This window comes from Ammospiza nelsoni, chromosome 6 (genome assembly GCF_027579445.1).
Source record: "Ammospiza nelsoni isolate bAmmNel1 chromosome 6, bAmmNel1.pri, whole genome shotgun sequence".
Taxonomy (NCBI): domain Eukaryota; kingdom Metazoa; phylum Chordata; class Aves; order Passeriformes; family Passerellidae; genus Ammospiza; species Ammospiza nelsoni.
In genome coordinates, this window is record NC_080638.1 from 29,951,396 (window position 1) to 29,977,528 (window position 26,133).

General features: G+C 38.8%; 1 protein-coding gene across 5 annotated transcripts in view; it reads right to left on the minus strand.

Annotated features, from left to right (window-relative positions):
• SIPA1L1 (signal induced proliferation associated 1 like 1) overlaps positions 1-26,133 on the minus strand; it is a 198,319-nt gene that overhangs the window by 51,202 nt on the left and 120,984 nt on the right. For all 5 annotated transcript variants that reach the window (XM_059473875.1, XM_059473873.1, XM_059473876.1 and 2 more), the window contains 4 exons: positions 15,792-17,612; positions 8,183-8,313; positions 7,378-7,566; positions 1,040-1,214 (listed from right to left, as the gene is read on the minus strand). In XM_059473875.1, the coding sequence (XP_059329858.1) occupies positions 1,040-1,214; positions 7,378-7,566; positions 8,183-8,313; positions 15,792-17,289 (1,993 nt within the window). In that variant the 5' untranslated portion in view covers positions 17,290-17,612. The remainder of the gene's footprint in view (positions 1-1,039; positions 1,215-7,377; positions 7,567-8,182; positions 8,314-15,791; positions 17,613-26,133) is intronic.

Consider the following 26,133-nt stretch of genomic DNA (forward strand, 5'->3'; position numbering starts at 1 on the left):
GGAGGCTTTAGAACCCTCTGACGATTGATGATTAGACTAGTCAAGAACAGCCTGAGGAGATGGCAATGCAATTGCTGTAGGAATTAAGGACAGAATATAGAATGATGGAGCATTAAAGCACAGCAAGGTACTCTATTTGTGCCAGAAGACCCATGACAAGGCCACAGCTTCTGCTGCACTAAAGCTGATTAATGTTTTTCAGGTTTCATGAATCAAACTCCTTATTTCATTTCCTTTGCTACAAGTAAGCCAAATAGCAAAAGATCTCCATAGGAACTGTAGTTCCAGGACTCAAAGAAAAGGAACACAAGACAAAATTTCCCCAAGTTATTCAAACAGATCTACAAATTGAATGCAGCATGTGCTAGCTGATAAACAGGTATTTCACAAGACTGATTCCAAATGCAGGGAGTTTCTTTTATAGTTATGGTCACCCAAGATCATCTTACTACTGCATTTTGTTGCAATATGTTGTACAGTTAGAGCTGATAACATAGCTGCCAAATCCAGTTCATTTCCATAACTCAAAAAAGAAAAAGCACAGAGGGAGGAATACATTTGACAGAATGACTAAGACAAAACTGCCTAGAAGAAAAACTGTATGCAACAGACATCAGAAAAGCAGTATATCAATTTTTCAAGGTGGAGTGACATAGATGGGTTCACGAAACATTTTGGACACAGTCTATAAGTGCATAATTTTAAAAAGAAAAGACATACCAGCTGTATTGATTACCTTTAAGAAAATACACTGATGATAGATTTGCAAGATAAATAATTGTTCCATAATTACTAGTTTCTTGTTGTAGCTTTATTGGTAATTTCATAGCAAATCAGTGCAAAAATCAAATTATTATCAGAGTTGAGAGACCATATGAGAGTGCAGTTAAATTACACATGTGCTCTGCTTTCACTTATATTAAGCAACTGCCTTCCTAAAACTAAGATGTTATTTTTAAGAACTCTTCAAAAAGGCAGTTAGCAACCATACCAAGCATTTTATTCACTTCAGGGGGAAAAAAGAATGAACAAGTCTTACTTTTTGTATCCAGCTGAGCACGGTACTTGTCAAATCCCTTGAGTCGAACTCGCTCTCCCAAGAGCTGAAGAAACTCCTCAAAGGCTGGACCTGCTGATTCATTATTGTACATTTCCTCTTCTGTGCTTTGCCCAGCTTTGCAGTACATGATACCCACCTTAAGCTGGTAACTTAACTGCAAAAGGAAAAAGACGAAAATTTTATGTGTATACCAAGTGACAAAGCAACTTAGGCACTGAATTAACTTCCCACATTTTCATAATCCATAATTCACAAATGAAAAAATACCTAATATTCAGTCTAATTTCAAAAGTTAGTCTAGTTCCAAATACTCATTCTTTTCTACTGTAAATGCCTCGATGATGGCAGATTTAATCTGAAGATGTCAAAATGCTTTCTGAAGTGAAACAAACATGAAAGTTGCTTATTTCCAGGAGGACAACACCACAGCTTGCAAGTGAATGTCCAGCACTGAACCACATGGGAAGCACTGGCTGAGAAATGCCAGGAACTTGGCACTCACTGACTGCTACCATGGCTGCCATCCTATGCTAAGCCTTCCATGCAGAAGGGTAGAGCACATCATGTGCTTGCTTCTTAAACAAGTGACCAAATAAAGTCTCTCTCATTTCAAAGAGAAATTACTCACCTGTTAGCACATTCATCTGTTTGCAATGATGAAAGACTTCATGGCATTCAGTTGGCCCTCCCTGATTTAAATAGGATGATAACAAAAAAACCAGCTAAATTGAAAAATGCTGGTCATACCTTGAAGGTACTATTTACTAGCACAGATCTTCAAATACACTTGTGTTTTTCATTTCCATTTTCCCTCTAATTTGGTAGTTGATGTTCCTAATATAGCAGAAGCTAAAGATGTAAATAAAGTAATTTTTACCCAACTACAATTGTGATTCCTCAAAGCAAATTGTTTCTACCAATTCCAAATTGATACACACACACAAAAAGGAGTACACTGGCATCACTGACATCTGGACTACAGATAGACAAGTCACAGAAGGGAAGAAAGCAGCATCCACAGCCATTTACTGCTGTCTCCAAAACCAATTTCACAGGCAGGAACTCTGACTGAAGGAGCACAAGGGAGAGCCTTGGATTTTGGGCATGTAATTCATCCAATAGAAATGCATCCTTATTGTCCAGTAAATAATCTTTCCTCCCACACATGAATTTTTGCAGAGGCTCTATATCAAATAAACACTAACCACATATGCCAGAATGAAATTGTAAGAAAATCTATCACAACTGGTATGAGATTCACAAGTTTGGACTACAGATTAGTGGGAAGTGAAAACAGTTATTTGCAAGTGCACTAGAAGCCAAGTTATCTAAATATACTGTAATTTGCTCTCCGCAGATTCTATCCCAAGCCATGAGGCAAAGGATTTTGAACTTGCTAGGATGATGTGGACACATAATGAAACTGAAATTCACTAATTTTTACCTATTATATTTATGGTGGGATAATTTAAAGGCCCTCAGCAGTGGTCCTAGCCTGTCTCTAAAGCAAGCAAATTTTAAAATTTAAAAACTCAGGATATTGCTGCTTTACTGTACTCTTCCACCAAGGATGAATGATGATGGGGATTAACGTATTAGCAGCAGGAAAACAAGGAGGGAAAAAGAAGAGTAAGGATAACCTGGCTTGTTTACTCCTGCTGAAGAAGTCGTTATATAAGTCACAGTTCTAGGCTGCTTTTTTTTTTTCCCCACTGCAGAATATCCCTTATTTTATCAGCTGACACACTGACTCGCTTCTTCTAAACATGTCCAAATTCCTTATGACAAAACTCAAGCACAGCACAAAATCATGAACTGGTTTGGGCTGGAAGAGATCTTAAGGATGATCCAGTTCCTAAAGTCCTGACATGGGCAGCAGGGACACTTTCTACTAGACCAGGTCTGGTCTACTACACCAGACTTCCTCAAATTCACATCCAACTTGACTTCTGACACTTTCAGGGATGGGACATGCCCAGCTTGGCAATCTCCTCCAGTGCCTCCTGCTGACACGTGGTGAGGGAGGAAGGCTGGTGAGAGGTGGCACTGCTGCCATTCCTGCCAAACAACTGCCATCACTTTCCATACCATCAGTAGCAGGTCCTGTCTTGGACCATTCAGGCATCTGCTGCTCAGATGGGCCTTCTCCAGTCCCACAGAAACAGGAGGGATGCAAGTGCTTAATGGGACCACAACACCTTAGCTGTACTGCAAACTACAATACCTTCTAGTAATTTCACTTAAAGCAGCTAGGACAAAAAATTATTCTCATGAAGCACACTTGCACTATTTAAGTTTCAACTTCAGGTGAAGGAAGTATTTTCAAGGGCATAAATATAAATGGGATCTGCAGCACCAATGAGCAAGCAAACAACCGTGCTTTATTGCTTTGAAAATGTCAACTAAACAAGGACTATGCAAAGAGCAGGATATGCCTTCTAGCTGTGTTCTTAGATTTGCTAATTTTTGGGGGAAAAAAAAGTTTCCTCAAGGACAACACAAGTTGGCATTTCTGGATCAAAAAGAGCAGATCTGGAGAACAGCATACAGTCCCCATTATTAAACCTTCTGATAAACCTAGTCCTTAGAAGTGTATTAACTACAAGAAAAAGCTAAAAAAGAAGTTGAAGCATGAATTCTGTTGTGGTAAAACTGCCAAAGTAACATCTTCATTTTAATAATCTGAAAGTATTTACATATTTAAATACACGGGAAAAGTGCACTTTAAGTATTTATCTAGCACCCAGTAAAGACAGCAGAAAGTATAGCTTGGATTTAATCAGTCAGCAAGTTTCTATTATGAAGCAGGAATTATATTAAGAACCAAGTGACATTTCACAGTATTTGTGTGAATGAGGAATTGCCATAAAGATTACCTTCAACTGAAATAAATCAGTAATTGCCCTAATATTAAAATTTTTAAATCATATTTGGAAGCAAACTTAAAGTAACCTACCATGAGCTCTGCACTCATGACAAAGATTAGTAGAAGGTGATTAGCAAAGAAGGCAGTGCAGCCCTAGGAAATGACTGGATTGCTGTTTAACACAGAACTATTCAAATGAATGCATTTTAATAAATCCAATAAAAGAACAGCTAGGTGACAAGCAGTGTGGACCATATGTATGAACAGCAGATGTTACCACTCTAGCAATCTAAGAGGAAGTAAGGAACAAGCAACTTTCACAGACACCATCAGTACAAAACTAGGGCAAGAAAAATATTCCCATTCTAGCACTGAATGACATATGCAGATATTGAAAGAGTAGAAGAGACAGAGCTCAGCCATAAGAGTGATATGAAATGCAGAGAAAATATGTTGCAGTGAAAGACTTGAAAAGTGCAATCTGTTTAGTTTATCATAAACAAGACCAACAGACGATATAATCACTGCATACAAAAACCTTTGCTGGAAAAAAAATCTCACACCAAAATGACTTTTAAAAATGTAGCAGGGAAAAATATCAGAAGTCTTAAAGCTGAAGGCAGATAAATTTAAATAAAGTAGTGTAAATTCTTAAACATGAAAACAAGCAACTGCTTTAAGACCTCACTCAAATACAAAAAAAGACATCTTATTCTAATGAAAACCAATGTGTACACATTTGGCTCAGTGAAGGGACTCCTGCATGAAATTTAGTGGCTAAGTCAGGCTAAAGGTGACTTTATAGTCTTAACTCTTAAATTTACAAAACATTTTATGTGCTATATCAAACAGGCACCTGCTCATGCTGTAATGAAACAGTGTGGCACTCAGCAAGAAGAAGTGATCAACAGTCTGTGCACTTAATTAGTAGAGCAGCTGCTACCCAATTTTTGTTAGCTTAGAATTGAAAAAATGCAGCTTCTAATTAGTACAGAGTGTACTTATCTTTTTTGCTAGAAGTGTCAAACTGTTTCATTACCGCAAAAACAGAAAATACTTTGATGCACATAATAAAAATTCAACTATCACTTGCCCTTAATGATTTTCAAAAGCTTAAGTATTAGAAAGCCATACTATGGGAGCTTAATAACATACAGGATAAGAACTAAGGACAATTTAACCTCGCAGTTTTCTTAGATGTCATAAAATCATAGAGTGGTTTGAGTTGGAAGGGGACCTTAAAGATCATCCAGCTCCAATCCCCCTGCCATGGGTAGGGACACATCTCACTAGACCAAGATACTCAGAGCACCCAACCTGGCCTTGAACATCCCTAGTAATGGGGCATCCACAGCTTCTTTGGGCAACCTGTTCCAGCTCTCACCACCCTCACAGCAAAGAACATCCTCTCAATACCTACTCTAAACCTGCTCTCTTTCAGTTTTTAGTTATTTCCCCTTGTCCTGTCACTCTGTGCTCTTGTAAAAAGTCCCTCTCCCTCTTTATTACAGGCTCCCTTCAGGTACTGGAAGGCCACAATCAGGTCACCCCAAGCCTTCTCTTACAGGGTGAACAATCCCAGTACTCTCGGCCTTTCCTCACAGTAGAGATGCTCTGTCCCTCTAATCATCTTGGTGGCCTCCTCTGGACTCATTCCAACAGGCCCTTGTCCCTCCTGTGCTGGCACGCAGAGCTGGTGCAGCCCTGCAGTGGCTCTCAGCAGAGCAGAGCAGAGGGGCAGAATCCCCTCCCTGGCCCTGCTGCCCACGCTGCTCTGGATGCAGCCCAGGACACGTTTGGCTCTCTGGGCTGGCAGTGCCCATGGCTGGGGCATGTGCAGCCTCTCAGCCAGCAGCACCCCCAAGTCCCTCTGGGCAGGGCTGCTCTCAATCTGTTCAGTCTCCAGCCTGTGAATACCAGAGGTGCAGAATCCACGTGCAGGACCTTGCCCTTGGTCATCTTAAACCTCCAGAGATTCCCATGGGGCCACTTGCTGAGCTTGTCCACATCCCTTCAAGCATGGCAACTGCACCACTCAGCTTCCTAATTAGACTGAGTGCACCCTCAGCAATGTCATTAATGAAGATATTAAATCCCACTATGCACCTGAGATACAGCACTTGTCCCTGATGTCCACTGTTACTCTCAGCCATTGACCATCACCCTTTGGATGTGACCATCCAACCAATTCCTTATCCATCTAACAGTCCACTCATCAAATCCATCTTTCTCCAATTCATAGAGAAGGATGTTGTGGGGGACCATGTCCAAGGCTTTACAGAAATCCAGAAGTACAATATCCATAACCTCTCCTTTGTCCACTGATGTAATTACTCCATCTTAGAAGGCCACTGGGATGGTCAGGCAGGATTTGCCCTTGCTGAAACTGTGCTGGCTGTCTCAAACCCACCTCCCAGTCCTCCATGTGCCTTAGCAGAGCTTCTAGGAGGAACTGTTCCATGACCTTCCCAGGCACAGAGGGGAGGCTGACAGGGTGATGACTTCCAGGGAACCTTCCTTTCTACCCTTTTTAAACACGGGTACAGTGTTTCCCCTCTTCCAGTTTCCTGGGATTTCCCCTGACCGCCATCACTTTTCAAATACCATGGAGAGTGGCTTGACAACTCCGTAAGCCAATTCCCTGAGGACTCTGGGACGCATCCCATTAATCCAAATCCCATTACCTACGTTCAGTTCATCAGGTGGCCCTGACCATGATCTCTGCAGTGAGAGGGACCCAGTCCCCATCCTGGGTCCATCCACTCAAGAGGCATGGGAAGAGAGGTTGCCAGTGAGGACTGAGGCATGCACACAGCTATAAAATGTCACTACTGAAGTTTATAACCATAAAATTCACTTGAGTCATGGACTTCCGTTTTTCTAAGTCAAAGCTGTAGTGCCGTCCCATCTTTAAAACACAAGGAGACTATCACCTCATTGAAAATATTTCATATGAAGAAAGCCTTAGAATATTTTGCTATATAGTTTGTTCCAGGGGAAAGAAAAAAAGAACAAACAAAACAAGACAGGCAGCACCCTGGTCATGGTTTAGCCAATGCAGTATTACAGTGAAACATTTAGCACCATGGGAGACTTCTCTTCTTAGTACAATAGCAATAATAAAAACAGAACTCCCTCCTTCCCACAGTCTTTGAAAAACCACACTCTACTCTCTTTTAAAGGAAATTTAAATTTACAACTGCCATAACATTAATCTAAAACTTTAGGCTACCCAGAGAAATGGACTTGATTTCATACATCCCAAATATTCCCCAAAAGTTGGGGGAAATAAATAAAATATAACTCTCCCTACAGATGACAAGTTTTACTTTAAATGAGAGATTTCAACAGACTTACTCTAATCATATAAACCTAAAAGACCATTTTGCAACTCATGGCAATAATTTGACAGATTAAGATCCTTTGTTTAATTCTGTAACTCTGCACTTACCCCTTGCTCATCAAGCTTCATGAGCTGTTCTGTGACTTTTGGGGTGTTGAAGGCCAGCCTTAGACAATGGATATTCAGCTCTGGAACCACATACTCCAGCACTTCTTTTAGGGGAAGTCCCCTGGCTGTGCAATGCTTTGCAGTAGAAGGGATAGCATCTTCCAGCACGGAGCCTCTTAATGTCATGAGCTATGCATACAAAGGAAAAACAGCCCATATACTGAGTTATACACTGAGATTGACCAGCATTAGCAGTGCAACCAGACATAGTATTTTTCCAATTCTCAGTAGAGATCAAGGACATTAAGGAATTTCTGTTAGCATGAGACCAACATTGATACACAAAAATTCCACTCATTGGTAACAGTAATCAGAGTATTTAATATAATTCATCCGATTTAAGTTCTACAGGAAACTACTACTGGGAAAAATCAGTATTACTACAGTATTTCTATACTATAGAGCATTTAAAAGTAAAAAGTACATTTCTCAAGTCTACCCACTGCCATACATAAAAGTGAAGAAGGCAATTTCCCTCCTCTTGGCTTGCTTCTAGCTAATATATCTTCTGTGAGTTTCTGAAAATTCAACCAAAACAACCTTCAGCATTTCCTCTGTACTGGATGTTATGGAATAACTCACATATATTCTCTGCCAGATAAACATGTAGCATGATTCTGTCAGGAGGTTCCCAGGTTGTACAGAAATCTATTATCAATGCTGAAAAGCACACACACCCCACATACTGGACCTGGTTTTGCCTTCTCACTTCTAGTTTCTTTCACTATCCCCCTGGACTGCTTACCTCACTGGTTCTGAATATGATCCGGTAGTTGTACTGAGGTCCATTTTCTTTGATTTCCTCAGGCTTCTCTCTTCTTATACTCACAGCTACTGGACCCAAGTTCTCATCTGCCCCAAAATAGTTCCAGTGTTCTTGTATATAAGAGAAAAAAAAATAGAAGTCTGTCTTACTTCTTACACTTCAGCTATATTTCCATGCTTGATTGTTACACTGGAAATAAACTGCCAGCTCCATGAAGCCAGTAAGAGCATGTCTTCAGGTGGTACCAGGATGTCATTCTTGTGCTTCACTTCTCTTGTGAGCTCCAATTATAGCTACAAAAAGGCTGAAATTCAACATGGCATATCTGCTTAAATAGGCTCAAAACAGGATACACCTCTTGCATCAGCTTTTCTATTGCCATCTGTTTAGTTCATGTTGAACTAAATAAGCACTAGCAATTTCCCCCCTTAAAAACAAAGAGAAGGAAGCTAAATGCACCAAAGTGGGAAACTTAAAAACCTATGTTAAAATAGAAATGTCAAACAACTGTACTTAGCAAATGATGTAAATTATTTCTTTTTGACTGCTTTTTGCTTTTTCCACACGTTACTCAGTTATAAAATGGGAAAAACTGATGAAGCTGAAAAAGAAGTTAATGGCTTGTTCACAGTAAAAATATCAAATTATAGCACCACAGAAAAATAAAGCACAAGAATAAAATTACTAGCATAAATATTGAACAGTGAAGTATACAACAGCCCTTCAAGTGCTGAGAGTTCAGTTGAAAAGCAGTCCAGTGGGGAAGCCAGCAGAGAGGAGAATACAAGAGTGGTAAAATCACTCACTAGCTGAACACCAGATTCTTTGAAACACATTTTTCTTTGTCTAACTATAGACATGTAAAGCCAAGCTTTACATGAAAAAAAGTAAGAAAAGCCCATTTACAAAAATCAAAGCTCAACAATTTTAGAGACTGATGTTGAAGGCTCTTCTGCAGAACTTTTTGAGCATTACAAACTATCTTGACAGAGGTATATCACCATTAATGCAGCAACATATAAACAAAGCTGCAAATATCTTAAGTGACTCCTGAATTTAAACATATATTCCCTAAAAGAAAATGTAAGAGAAAAATGGAAAAATTGGAGTCAAGCATTGTGCAAGAAAAGTAAGTCCCATGTCATCAGTCTCCATAAGCTGCATATAGGAATGATTTTATACATACACAAAAATAGAAAAAATTATTACCACCTGACAATACAGCAATTCAAAGAAACGTGAAATTCAGTGATATAAAGAAAAGATGTAACTGCCCTGACAGGAAATGTGACCATATTGCCTTTACTACATATAGATAACTTGTCAATCTTAAAACAACAATTTTAAGTAAGAACTTTAGGAGCAGTCCAATATGAGCTATTCTACTACAGAGAGAAAATGTAAAGTATTTTAACATCATCAAGAACTGCATCTTTAAAGAAAATAAAAACAGATATTGAAATACACTCCCATCTAAAATGAATGGCAATAATTTTTCCAATTAATAATACAGTTAAAAAAATAGGAGCCTCATTTTTTACTCTAATTCTTTTAAAACTTATAGTTACTGGTTCTTACAAAATCTCCCTCCAACTTACTAAGTGCTTTCACACAGCTGTTCAGCACTTTAAGCCCTTGGGGGGGTCTAGTCAAGTCCCCAGTGTCTGGTATTTTATTATCCTTCACTCAGTGTCTTCTGTTTAAGATTTCAGAGCATGCAAGACAGCATTAGAGACATGCTTGCAGCACTAGAAGACTTGCTTTCTACCAAATTCGTCTGCCAGTTATGAAAAGTCAATACTTTAAATAAAGGTAATCAAAATTCAAAATTCTTTCAGTATGTCAAGGAATATTCTGTAAATATTGTCATTTAACTTTGGGTGGCTGACCTGTGAGTGGGAAAATTAGTAACAAATTAGATTATCTATATAACTCTAATTACATTTTCATACTAGTCCACAAATATGAGGCTGGTAAATGCCAGAGATGATCTCTTGTTCAAAATTTCAAACTATCTTACTAACACCCTAGCCTCTCTTTCTCCTGCATTACCTGGTTTGGTTTTTTGTCAGGATGTTTATAGCTCACCAAACAGTTTATGGCAGACAAGGTCAATGCAGAAGCAGCACAGTCTTGGAGAAAGTTAGACTAATTTTTGAATCAGAATATTATGCAGCTTCCAAAACCTGAGGTAACTTGGACATCTCCACACTAAACTGCTCAGTGACTTAAAAACAGTGATGTGACTTTGCTTTTATGATTGAAAAGCTTAAAGATAAAGATATGGAGGTTATGCATACTAGAAGGGTCCAAACAATTCATTAGTTTAGTGTAGTGACAGTCACACAGATGATAAAACGTGTGTACCTGCAATTACTCTAGCCTGCAATTCAGATAGAAAATTTTCTCAGGAAAAATTATTCTACATCTTGAAAACACATTTAAGAAGGGTGGCAAGAGGAATGTTTGAAACTGCATACACATATACAAAATACATACACAATTCTGTATAATTTGATTAAGCTTTTTAATTAGCTCCTATTGCTTTGGAAAAATGCATGAAGTAGTGTGGAACTCCACACTTCTCTGTTAAGAGGAAATGTCTTCTATTCCCTTTTCCTTCAGTCTGTACTGGGCAGTCTCTTTCTTGCTCTCCTTTGCACATCCTTTGCCCTCTCCTCTACTCTATATTTACTACTGGGTTGTTCATTCTTTATCTTCATTCTTCCTCCTCCCCTAAACCCCGTATCTGTATTCATTCTGCAAGCTACAATATATATCCCTATACCTGACTGCTTGTCCTTCTGGTACACTTTCTTGTACTTCCACCTGATTTTCCCTTAAAATTTGAATCTCCTTACATCCAAAAATTTTCTCTCTCCAGTGCAGGAAAAGCAGCAGCAGGATTAAAGTGCAAAAAGCTTAATATGCAGTGTAAAGGGAGCTAATTAGTTGTTTTATCGGGAAAATAAGGGCTATGTCACAATTATAATTCAGGAACTTGATGTCAAACATGAATACCATAGAAGACAGCTTATTTCTCCACACCACACAGAAGCTAATTGGAAACAACATTTCTCAAGCTTGACATTTAATCTAAACAAAAAAATCTGTTGAAAAATAATTTAATTAAAGGACAATCAGGACAACTAGCAGCAGCCATAAATTAACTTATAAATCCATACTGAAAACAAAAAAGATGATTTGATTGTAGCTGGTCATTAAAAAATGATACATACTTTTAAAAATAGTTAAATATCTATCATATAAGTCAAAAGATACTTTCTATGGAAGAACCAAAGGTAAAATACTTATTTTCTTGGCAGATACTTATGAGTTTCCTCTGCAATGGAAATCCAAGTAAATGCACTTTATTTTAACTGAAAAAGTTCTTTTGTGCTTTCATCATATTTCCCTTTAGATATCATGTCCAAATGATATTCTGTGTAATTTGACTAGAAATAAAAACCCCATACATTTCTCTTCTGAATGAAACTCACATCAAGTATTTTCCTCTAATCCTAGGTCAGCATTTACCGTACTGGAAAACCCTGCCCAGTACTTCTCTGGAGACAAAAGGGCAGGCAGCATTTTGGGGGCTCTGCAAGTCTAGCCACATACTTGAAAGGCACCAACTCTTGGATAGAATATGCAGCAATTAAATGCATTAGGGAAAAGGGTATTTTTACTGGCTGACAACAGTTAAAGGAAAGCCAACCAACAGCTCATTTGTTATAAAACCAGTTCGGGACACTATTTACTTCCCAGTCAAGTCTTTCATTCTAAGCCAGTAACTAACATTTGTCCTAAATGGCAACATTAGCAACTACTGCATGAGAAGGATGGAAGCAAACCAGATGCTCTTGGTTCTTTCCATGAGAACTGACTCCCAGACCAATTATGGGAACAGAGCAAACAGACTGCTCCTCTGGAGTGACATGATCTCTTTCCTGAACTGCACTCAGACAAGCTGATGGAAACAAATTTTTCTCTCTGTGTGATTTTAACATTGACTGTAAATAAGTCTTTAATAAACACATCTGCAACTTTCACAAATTGTCTCTTGTGCTGGCTTCATCCTCTCCCTCTTTTTTTATGCACAAGCTTAACTTATAAATGTTGAGACTTGAAACTTTTAGTTAAGACCTTCTATTAAATACACCTTTTAAAATACACCATTATTTAACCACCTTGTAAATACATTTTGTGCATCATAAGAGGAGCATTCATTTCCTATAAAAATAAACATTTCCATGTGAGTTAGTTGTGCATGAGCTTCTGTTAGTGAATTGAGAGAAATGACTGAAATTCATAAGATCCTGCAAGGTTCATTTCTCTCCACTGAGTACAAAGGAAGTCTGCACAATTAGTTCAGATATAAAGTGGAGAAACTGAATTCAGCCTGCCATTATAAAGTTCTCTTCCCAATATCCTTTTCTAAGTGTAATTTGTCTTACCTCCACTAAACTGTCTCCACCAGTATTTCCACATTTAGAAGTCTGGACACCAGGCCACAATACTGTTTATCAATTCCACTACTTTGCAGAGGGACCAATTTCCTTTACGTACAAAAACTCATCCATTTGCATTCATTAAACTTATACAAAGACTCATCCATAAATGTCACACGCAAATGTTTTACACTAACTAGATTAAAATATTTGAATTAATTTGGACCATGTTAGTAATACAGGAAGCTCACTTATCCTTCCTCCATACATTGCTAAAACTTGAGATGGATCTATAATCTAAGTAACAGTACCTGTAAAAATGAGGTATTGATTTCATATAATTAAAGACATCAGACAAGTTACCACCAGCATTTCACCAAATCACCCTGAAGAAATTAAAAGGACCTACATGAATTCAATGTCTTTCATCTTTTTTTAAGACACAAGATTAACTGTATTTTTTTTTCTTTTATGTGACAAGACATTTTTCATGAAATCATGCTGATGAGCATCATTGATGATTTTTAACTGGCAGTTCGTTATTGATATAGTTCCAAATCACCTTCTTTGTTATTTCCAGTTGGAATGAAAACCAACTCAGCTTACAATTCTCTGGAACACTTTTTATTCTTTGCAAGCTCTAAGGTTACTAGGTGTTCTCCAAGTCCATGACATTTGCCTGGTTTGAGATCTTTACAAGGTATTGTTGTCAAATTAGAATTCATGTAAGAATACTTCCAAGACTATAAAATTATACAAAGCCTACTGACTTGATGAGCTGATCCAACTGAAACTTGTCTTTTGGCACTATCTGTTCCATTCATAACATCATAAAAATCCAACCTCCTCTTCCAGCAAAAAAATTTCTGCATCATTACTTGCTTCATGTTACATAAAAAATTCAGTTACAACTGGCTTCCGAGATTTTTTTCCCCATGATGCTGCTTCAAATTTTATCACTATCCCACTTCATCAGCTTAGTCCAAAGTTTGTTCAGGGAATGATGATACTCTGGGTGGTCAACAAAATATGTTCTGTACTTGTAGAAAACTGGGGTATGGGATATCTAATGAGGCTTCTATTTTAAAATAAAAATCTCCGGAAGAAACAACACCCTTGGTTTGGACTCTGCTGGACTGAACACAAAAGTGAATTTAAAACCCGTTTTATTGCTTAAGGAAAAAAAAAAAAAAAAACACAGCTTCTTCTCCCCATCCAATCCTACTCCATAACACACATTTTTATATCTGGCTGCCCCTCACCAGTACCCTTAGGACTAGATTATGTAGATTTTATCAATTCTTCCTAATTACATCTAAAAAATAATGGAAATGTAATGGCGACTGGAACTGTAGTAGCATGATGGTGTAGTTTCCCTTAAGGAGAAGGCAAACCAATAAACTGGTTTTGCCTAAGGGCTGAAATTTCACTCACACCTCCTTCCTCCTCTGCTGTTCACTTCCATCCCTTACCTGGCCATACGGCTTTGGCACTTCTCTGACTGCAAGGAAATAAAAATATCCCTCACCAGAATTGGAGAGAAACAGTCAAGCAGTAAATTCCACATTTATTGTGATGGCAAGAATTCTGCTTGCTTGTTCAGTAAACTCAACTGGTTTATCAAGTTCTCTGCAAACAAGAGAACCAGTACAAGGAAGGAGGAGGAATAATGTCTACCCCTCTTAGGGCTGAAATGCTGTAAATCAGGTCAGCTGTAACATGAAACTTTAGTTGCTGATTGCAAAACTCACTAGACTGATAAGGAATCAAATTGTTCCAGAGGGAGACAGAGAGGAAGACAATCCCAAAGGTCACAAATCTCAGGCTCTCCCCTCTAAACATACCTTAACCTATATCACACATCTAGCTAACTTTTCCCAGGAAGCCATTATTTTTCCTAACTCCTATGTCTCCAAAGGATATGGATCAGCACTCAAAAAACATGGAGCAAAGGCTACCTCTCAGCCCTAGAAAGAATGCAGAAAGAGGAGACTACAGAAAGAGTAACAAGAGCCACCTAAACAATGGGCAATGCAGGGAGGAAGAGGTGAGAGATGGACATATTTTGAAGGCAAGAGAAAAATGGGAAATGAGATTATTAGCAATAACATGCAGTTAAGAAGCATAAGCTTTTTCTTTTTAAGACCATCAATTTAATTCTAACCAGGCATCCCTGTTACTTTTATATGTGAGAAACAAGCTCTTTTGAACTGCATTCACTGAAGAGAAGAAACCAATCCTGATCATTGAAAGGTAAGGAGCAAGCACTCTCCAGGTCAGTCATCAGAACAGCTCCATCAATCAGAAGTACAACACAGTTCTGCAGACTGAACTCTTTTAAAGGACTTTGGTCTGCAATCTTTTTGATCATTTGCAGAATCATGAGAGGGAGATTTGTACCTCCAGTGCCAGTATTATTTTGACTGGGGGGACAGAGAGGGGAAGTATCTGGGTAATGTTTGGGGCATGCTCTTTTCTATAGGTCAAAAGGCCTTGATCTGTTGCTTAGGGCTTTATTTGTCCCTCCCATATACATCCAATGGAAATTATGATACTCGGTTTCAGGGCAGAACCATGTGATAAGAGAACTGCACTCTGGTTTTTCAGATATATTGTTGGCATTGAAACACAGGTATTTGTGTGTGTACATAAAGTTATATCTGTACATGTCTTCATGTCTGTATTATTGATTTTGAAAAATTTTGAAACTGATTATTAAGTTAATTAGTATGTCCAAAGATTATTGTAAATGCTACCCATCTAAGATGCACATTCCATTAAATCCTCAGTAAATCAACTCCTGGCACAGTGGGAAGAAAGTTCTCGTATTTTAGGATTTTCTTGTTTCAATCTTTCAAGTGCCAACCCCTGCTCACTCCTATGGATACCCAAAGCTGTGTTTCAAGACATTCATATTTTGTAGCCATTGTTACCATAGCTATCAGCAAATAAAATCCTTAACATTCTTATACTCTAACACTCTGAAAGACTACTAGATATAGCACATACCATCAGTAAAATACACCACTGAAGAAATCCCTAATTCTTGCAAATACTATTAAATATCAACTGGATTTTGCATGTTCGGAAAACAAAAAGTCATTCTTAAAGCTCAAGGAGAAATACAATTTACCTACCTTTCTGGTAGAAGAATTTTCGATAATAATATGCACCAAGGTCCACATGTTCAACAATGTATCTTTTTACTCTGTCTAGATGTAAAATCAGATTCTCCTTGGGAACTTCCAGAACTGCAACTCCAGCATTTGTGCAATGAGAACTCAGAGTCGACTCAAATGAGGCACTTTCACACCCACTGAAGGAACCTGAATTAGATTTGGAAAGGCTGATCTTCCTTTCCCCTTCCCCACCAATCTCATTACGAAAATAAGGACAACTCATCACTAGTTCATTGCTTTTATCGTCCCCCTGGTCCATATTAAGACTTCCTTTTGAATTCAGGTCTTCAGTGCTGCCCATTGGAGAATTGAAGCTTGCAGAATGGGACAAAGGTGCAGAGACAAGTGATGCTACAGCTGCAGCAGATGCACCTGTCGTTGTGTTCCTTCTTTTAATAACATTATGCCTATTGATTGCTGCTTCATTTAAATCAAATAAAATACTCTGTACATCATAATGAGCAAAACACTTCGGACAAGTCCAAGGCTTAATGCTGTCTTCTGACCTGTTGTCTTCAAGATCTGAAGACTTCCCAAGTTCCCCTTCACCTTTGGCATTACGCAGCTTACGAAAAATAGATGAATCTCCTGTCTCTGATTTTGAGCGCCTCTTGAGTGGCTTCTCCCTTTCCTTAAACAGTCTCAGGTTTTCCCTTTGAGTAATAGGCCCGTCTATCACATCTAGAGAGAATCCTGAACCCTTGCTTCCACTGGCAATCAGAAGCTCACCGAGTTTAGTTGAGCCTGGGCTTCTCTGATCAGACTTTTCATCTTTATAGCCCTTCAATAAGTCAAAAAAACTTTCCCCTGAAGTTCCCTGCTTGTCTATGGAAGATGTGCTGCCATATTCTCTGTGCAGAGATGGTCCAGATTTAAATGTGGGTGAAATACATTCATCAAAACTGTCCACATCAAGCTCACTTATGGTGATGTCGCTGTTGCTGCGCTGTCGTATTCTGCGAAGAGCTTTCCTCGGGGAACTGGGATAGCCATCGGGTGTAAGAAACCTGGAGTCTAGATTCTCAGATTGTCTGGTCTTGTTTTTAAGTGTGCTCTGGATGCTCTTTAACATGACAGAATCACTAGCATTCAGGTTAACAGAACTTCCCTGACTCCCAGGACTGCTTTTAGAAGACATGCTGTCAAGGCAACTTGACGTTTCAATATCTTGACTAGGTCGGCTTGGCTCCTTGATGTTCTCCTTCCTTGGGGGCCAATCAGCAATCCTTGCCCTGACCCCCATTTTAGGGACTCCAGGGGTAGAGGTAACGTGATGGGAGCTCTCATTGCGAGGAGGTCCAACTGGTGCCATGACTGCAGATCCTAAGCTGCCATTCTGTGACCTAAAGCGCCTCATGTAGAAGTCATCCGAGTGGACTTTTGAGGTGCCATCTGTTCCAACTGATACCCCCGTGGCAACAGCCCTTTCGGTCTGGGACCGCTTCAAGCTGGTCATGGTCTTTCAGTATGTTCAACCTTAGTAAGTTCCAAAAAAGCCCACAGTCATTTCTGCTTTTTAAATGCACAGTTCTCTTCTGGAGAATAGTCTCCAAAATATACAATGGTTGCATGAGATCTTAATCATGGACATTTAAGGACACAGTTAAATGCTGAATGTCCCGAAAATTCAGATATTCAGTAGGTTTTGATAAGCAATAATTTCCTTTAACTTCTGCATTTTAAGAAGCAGCCATGCTCCAATACATTCAAATAGTTTTAACATCACTCAAGCTCCAAAATATCAGAGGTGTAATTGAATGGCTTATGCTTCTTTTAAGCCTAGAACAGAAAAAGAAGAGAGAGAAAATAATTAATTCCTTAATACAGAACTTTTTTGGTAACTGATACTATCAAGGTAATTATTACACATAATTAATATTTTTAACAAACATGTTTTTGAATCACATTGATCATCATCACAAAAATGCAACACTGTGTTGCATGGTGTTGACGAGTTTTCTAGGTATTTTTGGGTTGCCTTCTGAAAAAATAATGCTGGGTTCTGATTCCAACAAATACAAATTTTTCCTTCTGAATTGATTAGTGGTACTTTTTAGCTGGGTTAGTGAACAGTGTTACAAAGCACTAGTAGGGAGCTTCTCAGCTAAGGACACATACAGCATACATTTCCCAGAGAAATTATATAAGAGCCAGGTCAGGACTCCAATTTTTATAATCACTTCAAAGAATTTACCATTTACAAGTCATACATCTTTGGTTGCCATTAGGTATTAACTCTACCTATTCAACTTACCCATTAATGTAAATATCTGATATGTTAACTTTAAAAAAAAAAGGGGAAGCTAATTAGAATAAAGTGTATAAAATTGTTAGAGAGGATGGTTGCCAACAACATTTATTTTGTGCTTTGCACAGCCTCGTCTGCACATCAGCTGCATAGTCCAGAAAGCATGTATTATCTCTGACCAGAGTTTACAACATATAAAAAGGTTAAAGCTAAATAGAAATACATACTTTTAAGTAACTTGAAAAAAGTTTCATTTATTTCCCTGGCTAATAAAATTTTGCCTACCACAGCTTCTGTATTATTCCAGCTTCACAAAGTCACAGAAATTAAATGCTTTCCCATGCCTCATCAGTACAGAAGTGATTACAAAGCTTTTAGTACACTGCCCTTTGAGGAGCTAAAAAACCATAATCCACAAATACATCCTTGCTGGTAGAAGACAAAAGCATGGGATTGTCAAGATACAATCTTGCATTGCTGTGTACATCCCTTAACACAAAGAAGTTAATAATTTTTCATGGCTGAACCAATCACACAAAATGTGTCCTTTAAATATTTGCCAAATGCGTGCAGAGATGCTGCTGAACCAGCACAGCATCGACAATACAGTATTGTCTAAAATCAAGGCTTTCTGATGCTTCCAGGAAAACCAGCACTTTCTGCAGTTTCAGAACTACAGTACTTTGCACCACACTAATTAAATACCAAGCAAGGGCACTTACTGCCTCCAAAGGCAGCATGTTTAAATTTCACTTGCCATATAAAGCACTTCTTTAAAATAGCTGCTCTTAATATAAAGCTCAACACATAAGGAATACTTAAAACGCAAGCTGACTGCATCACACATAACAAGAACAGTGCGAGTCACCCAGGGTACAGGGTGACTGTATTTGCACAGGCATTTACATAAATGCAGCTCTTCTCCTTGTAATGCTGCTACAGTCTTACAATCATGGAATGGTTTGAGCTAGATGGGATCTTAAAGATCATCCAGTTCCAACACCCCTGCCACAGGCAGGAATGCCACCCATTAGATCAGGTCTTGAACATCTCCAGGGATGGGCCATCCACAAATCCTCCGGGCAGCCTGTTCCAGTGCCTCATCACCCTCACAGGAAAGAACTTTTTACCATTTAATTTAAATATTAAATTTTTGAGTCTAAAACTGTTCTCCCTTGTGCTATCACTATTTCCTCAGGTAAAAAGTCTCCATCTTTTTCAAAGCTCTCTTTAAGTACTGGAAGGCTGCAATAAGGTCTCCTCACAGCCTCCTCTTCTCCAGACTGAACAATCTCAACTCTCTCAATTTGTCTTCTTAGAAGAGTTTCTCAAGCCCTCTTATCTTCACAGCCTTTCTGTGGACCTGGACTAAACAGTTGCATGTTTCTTGTTGTGAAGAATCCAGACCAGGATGCACTGCTCCAGGTGGGGTCTAACAAGGACAGAACACAAGGGAGACTAACACCCCTGACCTTGCTGCGTTTGATGCAGTCCAGGATACAGTTGGATTTCTGCACTTGCAGCATTGTTGACTTCTTACAGTTTTTGTTCACCAGCACCCCTATGTCCTTCTCCACAGGGCTGCTCTCAAAAAGTTCCTCTCCCAGTCTGTACTCCTGTCTGGGACTGCCCTGATCCAGGTGCACCACCTTGCATTAGACTTGTTGAACCTCATTTGGTTCTCACAGACCCGCTCCTTCAGCTTGTCAGTGTCTTCATAGATGGCATCCCTTCCTTCTGTTGTGTCAGCTGCAGCACTCAGCTCTGTGCTGTCAACAATACTGCTGAAATAACAGGGTTTTTTCTAATTAGAATAACTTTAGAAAGGCAGTCTACCCATGCTGCTGTTTGAAAACTACTGAATTCAGTATTCAGCTGTAACTTCTTACCATTTTCAAACACTCTCCAGCCTAAGAACTAATCAGGCTGGTGAAACAAGTTTGTGCACCATCAGACCAAGGAAGGGAAAACGCAAACACTGTATGCCATGACACAAACTAATCTTCTGCCCATACTTTTCAAAGTATGCCTATCAAAGTGCCTACTTTACAAGGTGCCTATCAAAGAGTGTTTAAGCACTATTAACCTCTATGAAATGGCAACACTTCACAGCACTTCCTAAAGATCTATATAGGTCTTGCTTTTACAGGCAGGACAGAAGGAAAATAGAATGAAAACTGATAAGGATTTAGGGCAGGAGAATGCCAGGCTAAAAGGGATCGTAAAGGAAGAGTCAAGCTGAGGGTTGAACATAAAACATGCAGGAGTTTAAACATAAAACATCCACTACCACAAGCTGCTCTTCACAGTCTGCAGTGAAAGTCAAGATTTGTCCCTCTCTCTATTCCCCTTCCACCAACATTAACTCTGAAAGCAAAGTATACACCTCCTCCCCCCACAAATGCTCTTCTACTGAAACACATCACCTAGCAGTACAGGTTTGTCATTAACTTCAGGGCATAAGTTCACAGCAACTCTAAAAACTCCCAAGCTTGGTGTTGACCATATAAGCATCCAAATACCACCAGTTCTCCCTACCTCCCCAAATTATATGTTTTCCCTTAAAATTTTTCAGGACAACAATCCTAAGTAAGGATATGGATATACAAACGTATCTCTAATCACATGAAAAAATATAACTAAGTGGTCTATGTGACTTACTCTTGACCTGTTGTATACATGGTTTTGTCATTAGTTACATGACCACACAGCGCATTTTCCAAAGGAAATTCTCTGTTCCTGACTCAGCTTTATGTATGTCTCACTCTGGTGACCAGTTTTTTCATGTTCTGCGGGTTTTCGGAGCTGTCCTCCTTCATCTGCTGTAGCAGTTGGAATACAGGCCATAAATGATTACAGTAATAGTTAATATCATACTCTGAAGTAACTAACTCCGTCATTGACTGTGTCTATATTAATTAAATCACTATTAAGTCAAATTTTTTTTGAGAGTGCAACCACCTGTCCATGTTTGTTTCTCTAGACCTCCCGAGGTGTCTAATTCGAGACCTAACAGCCTGGTGTAAAAGGTTCGATTAGTTTCAATCAAAATAAAGTGAAAACATTCCATTTGATAACACCAAAAATTCCTAAAGCACAGGTCCTGGGAACACCGGGTATCAGCTTTAATGAAAATAAACAACAACAGCAGTCTGTACTTTAACCTTTTCTATCATTCATTATTTGCAAAACACAACGGCATCAGACACAGAGCAAATCTCACTGGATTTAAAAGACCAGTAACAGGTGTTATTTTGAACAGGAAAACCTGCCAGAACTTAAATATTAAGCAGCAAAAATGCTAACACAGAATATGCAATACATTAAAATTAGTTACAATTACAAGATCAGCAGTATGGTACCTACTTCTTCTAATGCCAAGAGCAGCATTTGTGAAGAGTAACAAATCCTACTTTGTTACCATTTCAATATAGAAAAAAATACATCTTAAGATAGAACTATGAATATCTATGCAAACACAATACAGCAAGGACAAACTAGCATAACCATGAAAATGTACTTTTCCAATTCATCTCAACTTACTGAGGAGGCCAACAAAATAATCAGATGAACAGCTATATATAAAAAATGAAAACCAAACGCAAAGACTACTGAAAGGGTACATGAAAACTTAGTACTGAGTATATCAACTAAAAACCTGAATAGAGAGTTAAGAGAATAATCATAAAACAAATTATCTGCTTATCAGATTCCATACAATAATTAGTAAAGCAATCCAAGTATCTGTTCAAACTAGGTCTCAGATACTTAGAACAATTTTTTGTTTGTTTTTACCAGTACCAGATGACTAAGCATCTAATCTCAACTCAAAATGAGCACAAATCTATCTCATACTTTTGCTTATACCTTTTATACCTTATACCTTTTAAAATCAATTTGCTGTCTCCTCCAAAGCCAAAGTTTTAGGTGCAGGAAAAAACCACTCTTAGAAAAGTTAAAATTACTCTCTAGATGAACTGCAAGATGGTTTTTCAGACTCCATCATTCTTAAAAGGCAGGGAAGTCAAGGATCTTGATTTCTTATTTGTCATGCCTGAAGTTACACACCCAGAAAAATGAAGACCTACCAGTCAAGATTTCATCTAGAGACCTTTGGAATACAAAGCAGCAAACAGAAGTAGTTGATCAAGAAGAACTGTCTCACTCAAACCAGTTCAGGATAGTAAAAAAACCTCAACTACTGCACAGTAATCAGTTTCTATCTTGGATCTAGTTAGACAAAGAAGACAATTCAACAACTACTGGTTAAGATGAATGGAGGACAGGAGCTCATGCCTGACACATCAATTCAGATACCTTCTATTACAACTTTTCCTAGCTTTAGTTATGTGGAATCATGCTCTTTTTCCCTGCAAAGTAGTGACTTTGCCCACAACTGAGTCTTACTTGACAAGATTCAGCAATTACTCTTATCTGCTGAGAACATAAGACTCCAGATTCTGGAATCATGGGCGCTAATGATCTTAAATAGTCTGATATTGACAGAGACAGATTTGGGGGCACCAAATTATTCTTGACTCAATGTTCCAAAAAAGACTTCATACTTCACCATCAGTTCTTATTTTAAAAGTGGCATTTTAAAACGAAAAATTTGAAAATGAGTGAATCAGTTTCAACTTATAGGAAAGTCTTGCTTTTGGCAAGCCTCCATAACATGGACCTGCTCCACTCCAAACAGTAAAACATAGTAGAGGGTGGTATGGAAAATGTCACATATTGCCAGGGATACTTTAAAATCACCAAAGCTGTAGGATAAGGAGATCAGAATAACATTGTACAGCAAGCTGTTGTGAAAAACTTAATGATATCTTCTCTGTTCCATGGGGTTTACTAAAACACAGTCAATTCAGGAAATGCAGTGCAACAACACACACATTACTGGCAGCAATCCTTGCTAACTTTTACTGGGAAAAACAGTATAAGCTTCTGAAAACTAGAAGCTCCTCTAAAGCTAGAAAAATAAATGAGAAGGAGGAAAAATATTTTATATAAGAAAGCTTATCTATTTGTCACAAATTCTTACCTGAATTATAATAGATCAAACGCCAGGAGGGAATATTCATTTATCAGCCAATTAAATTATTACATGTACAAAATAATGTCTAATTGCATAAAATTAATTCATCAGAGGAGAAAAATTCAATTTAGCCTTTTGAAATACTTTATCTGGTTACCTATTATTAACTTTATCCTTTTCTTCCCAGGATTACTTCCATCATTGTAATTGCAGGAAAGCTAAAAGGTTCATCTTTCTGAGGAAGATTTTACAAACTGAAAATCTATTTGAAGAACAGTTTTTGGTATTTTACTAACTTACTGGTTTCCTTTTTTTCAAACTTAGCAGAATTGCTGGCTTTGTGTTACCTGAGTTTGTGCTAACTGTCAGCTCTGCATAGACAGACAGGTTCCCTCACCCTCCCTTTCTTTTCCCTCCACCAATTTATGAGTCTACAAAATTTGTCAGTGATTGACATGTCAGCAAGTCTCTATTTCTGCCTTTTTCTCTGAATGTTTCCTTGCACCCTAACCATCAGAAAAAAAACCTTTGCTCTGAGGACACCAGGTGCCATCTGTTGCTGTACACAAAATGATCACCTGCACTCATCTGCTAGGATTTAGCACTGCTTTATTCTTAGCTCCATTCTGCGCTGAACTAGGTGATGCAAATACACATGAACCTAGGCAAGGTTACATTGATTTTAGGGTGTAACAGTAATTACTGTGAGTCACTACCAGCAGCTTCTGCACTCTGCAGTATATATCTCTCCAGACAAAGCCAAGAGCGCTCTGCTTTCACGGTGGAACATGCGGGGGATGCACAGTCACTAGGAACGGCTGCCGAGCTGAGCACATCACTGTGGCACTCAGCTGAATTTGCTCCCCCAGCTTTCGAGCCCTGGTAACCATGGTGGTAAAGCATCAGCTGGCTCAGAGCACAGAGAACCAGCTGGCCTCCCTGTGCACAAGACCATGAACTCACACTCAATAATCATAATCTCCTGCAGTCAGTGGTAAATGCTTGTGACATAACAGGATGGTAAATGAAGCATAATAAAAGCTATCAAACTGAGATAGATATAGCAACACAGGGGACAGTAATCTCCCACCTGTGCACTTCGGCACATTTTGCTCTGTTATGATTTCCTACTCATTATTCACCAAGCAAACACAACAATATCTCAAAGCCAGAACTGCATCCTCTGTTCTCACATCCATTTCATATGCATTAATCAAGACATGGATATCACAATTCTCAAGTGTACAAGCTACTGTTGCTGAAACAAATACTTGAAAACTCCTTTTAACTGAGACAGAAAGTGAGACTGAGAAAAGGACTGCACATGGTCATTCCTACTTCAACACTCGTGGTCCATTTGGTACCAGTGTCAGTCATCTAGTTATTAAGTATAGAATCCCCTTCCTGGAAGGTAATTTATAGGATCTAAAAGACAGATTACAAGTCTTACTATATCCTATACTGTATTCTATTCCTGGAACAAAATTGTTAATAACAACTTACTTTTGGAAGTAAGTTTGCTTCTCTAGGAAACGAGTCTACATCAGTGGCAATATGAGAGCAAATTATTCCAGCTCACAGATACCATCTCTAAAGAGAGCAACTTTTGACCAACTACAAAGCAGTTTGATTTTTAACCCTCCCTTTTCTTATTTTAGAGATGCTTCTTCCCTGTTTCTCAGCTTGTAGCTGTTGCTATATTGCATCCCTGGGTAACGGTTCCAGAAACAGACCACCCTTCCTGATGTGTGAACTCTTATAAAAAGTTGAATAACTGACAAGTGTCCAAGTTTATCAATGACTAATATCTATGACAATCTGACCTAAGAAGAGTCCCAAACCAAAATAACAATAACAAAGAGAAAACAGACTAAGAAACAACCTCCCCCCAAATGGGCTGATACTTCCTCGCCTAGATACAGTTCAGCGGAAGAGCTACAAATTCCAGTACGTGCCACGGATGCCCTTTCCTGACATTTGCACCCTTGCTCATACTTGCATAGCACAAAGGCCCATACAAGCCCTTTCTCCTCCAGCGTGGCCACCATTTGTTTCCAGCATATCTTTGGTACCAGTAGAAAGACAGAATTTAGCCTGTGGTCTCTGAGCTGCTTCCACTGGCTCCGTCCATGCTGGCCATACTTGGCAAACAAGCACACAGACCTCACCACGTCTCATAACATGCCACAAACATCAGAGTTTAGTGAGACCTCAGTTTGGAAGAAGAGTAAAGAGGGTAGTTAACCTACTACCTCTCCAAACTTCCAGTTTGGAGTGCAACTCAAAACCAATTTAATTTTTCTTGTAACGGGTGTTGGACTGCATCACTAATTTGTTAAAAAGATTATTTTAAAAAGATAAGCCCATAATTTTGCTACCATTTGAGATCTTTTACTCAAGACCATTAATACTCCTTTATTCTATCACTGCAGTTGCTTCTCCCTAAACTATTGATTTGGTAAAAGGATTGCAAGGAGCTGGTCTGGTGCCTTATGAAAGTCATCCAGCTCTCAAACCTCCACAGAGCATTATTTCTCCACAGGCTGGCTGATAATTAAGTCATGTGTTTAAGGGAGAAACAAAAGCAGCTTTTCAAGAGCAAAAGTTAAAATTTACCCAAAATTAACAGGCTTTGTTTCCACAACCCTCATATTAATCAACTAGAGAGCCTTTCACATTCATACACATTCCTGAAGATGCTCTTGCAACTATTGCTCCTGCTTTAAAGGTATTGCTTCAGTGCTGGACAGAATTACGAGCAGAGGGTGTCACCAGACACCCACACCAGAGGTGCTCATCAATTGCTGCACTACCACCACTCCTTTGCTGATGTCCCAGGCCCCTTCAGCAGCCGGTCACACACAGTCTCCTGTCACTCTAAGCCCCACTGCTGGTGCTGTTGCCAATCCCCCTGCACAATCCTTCCTTCTCAACCCTGGGACCCTCTGCCATGCAGCTTTTTTTGGCCCCAGTCTCCAATGGGATAGAACAAACTCCATCAGTTTAGAATTTCA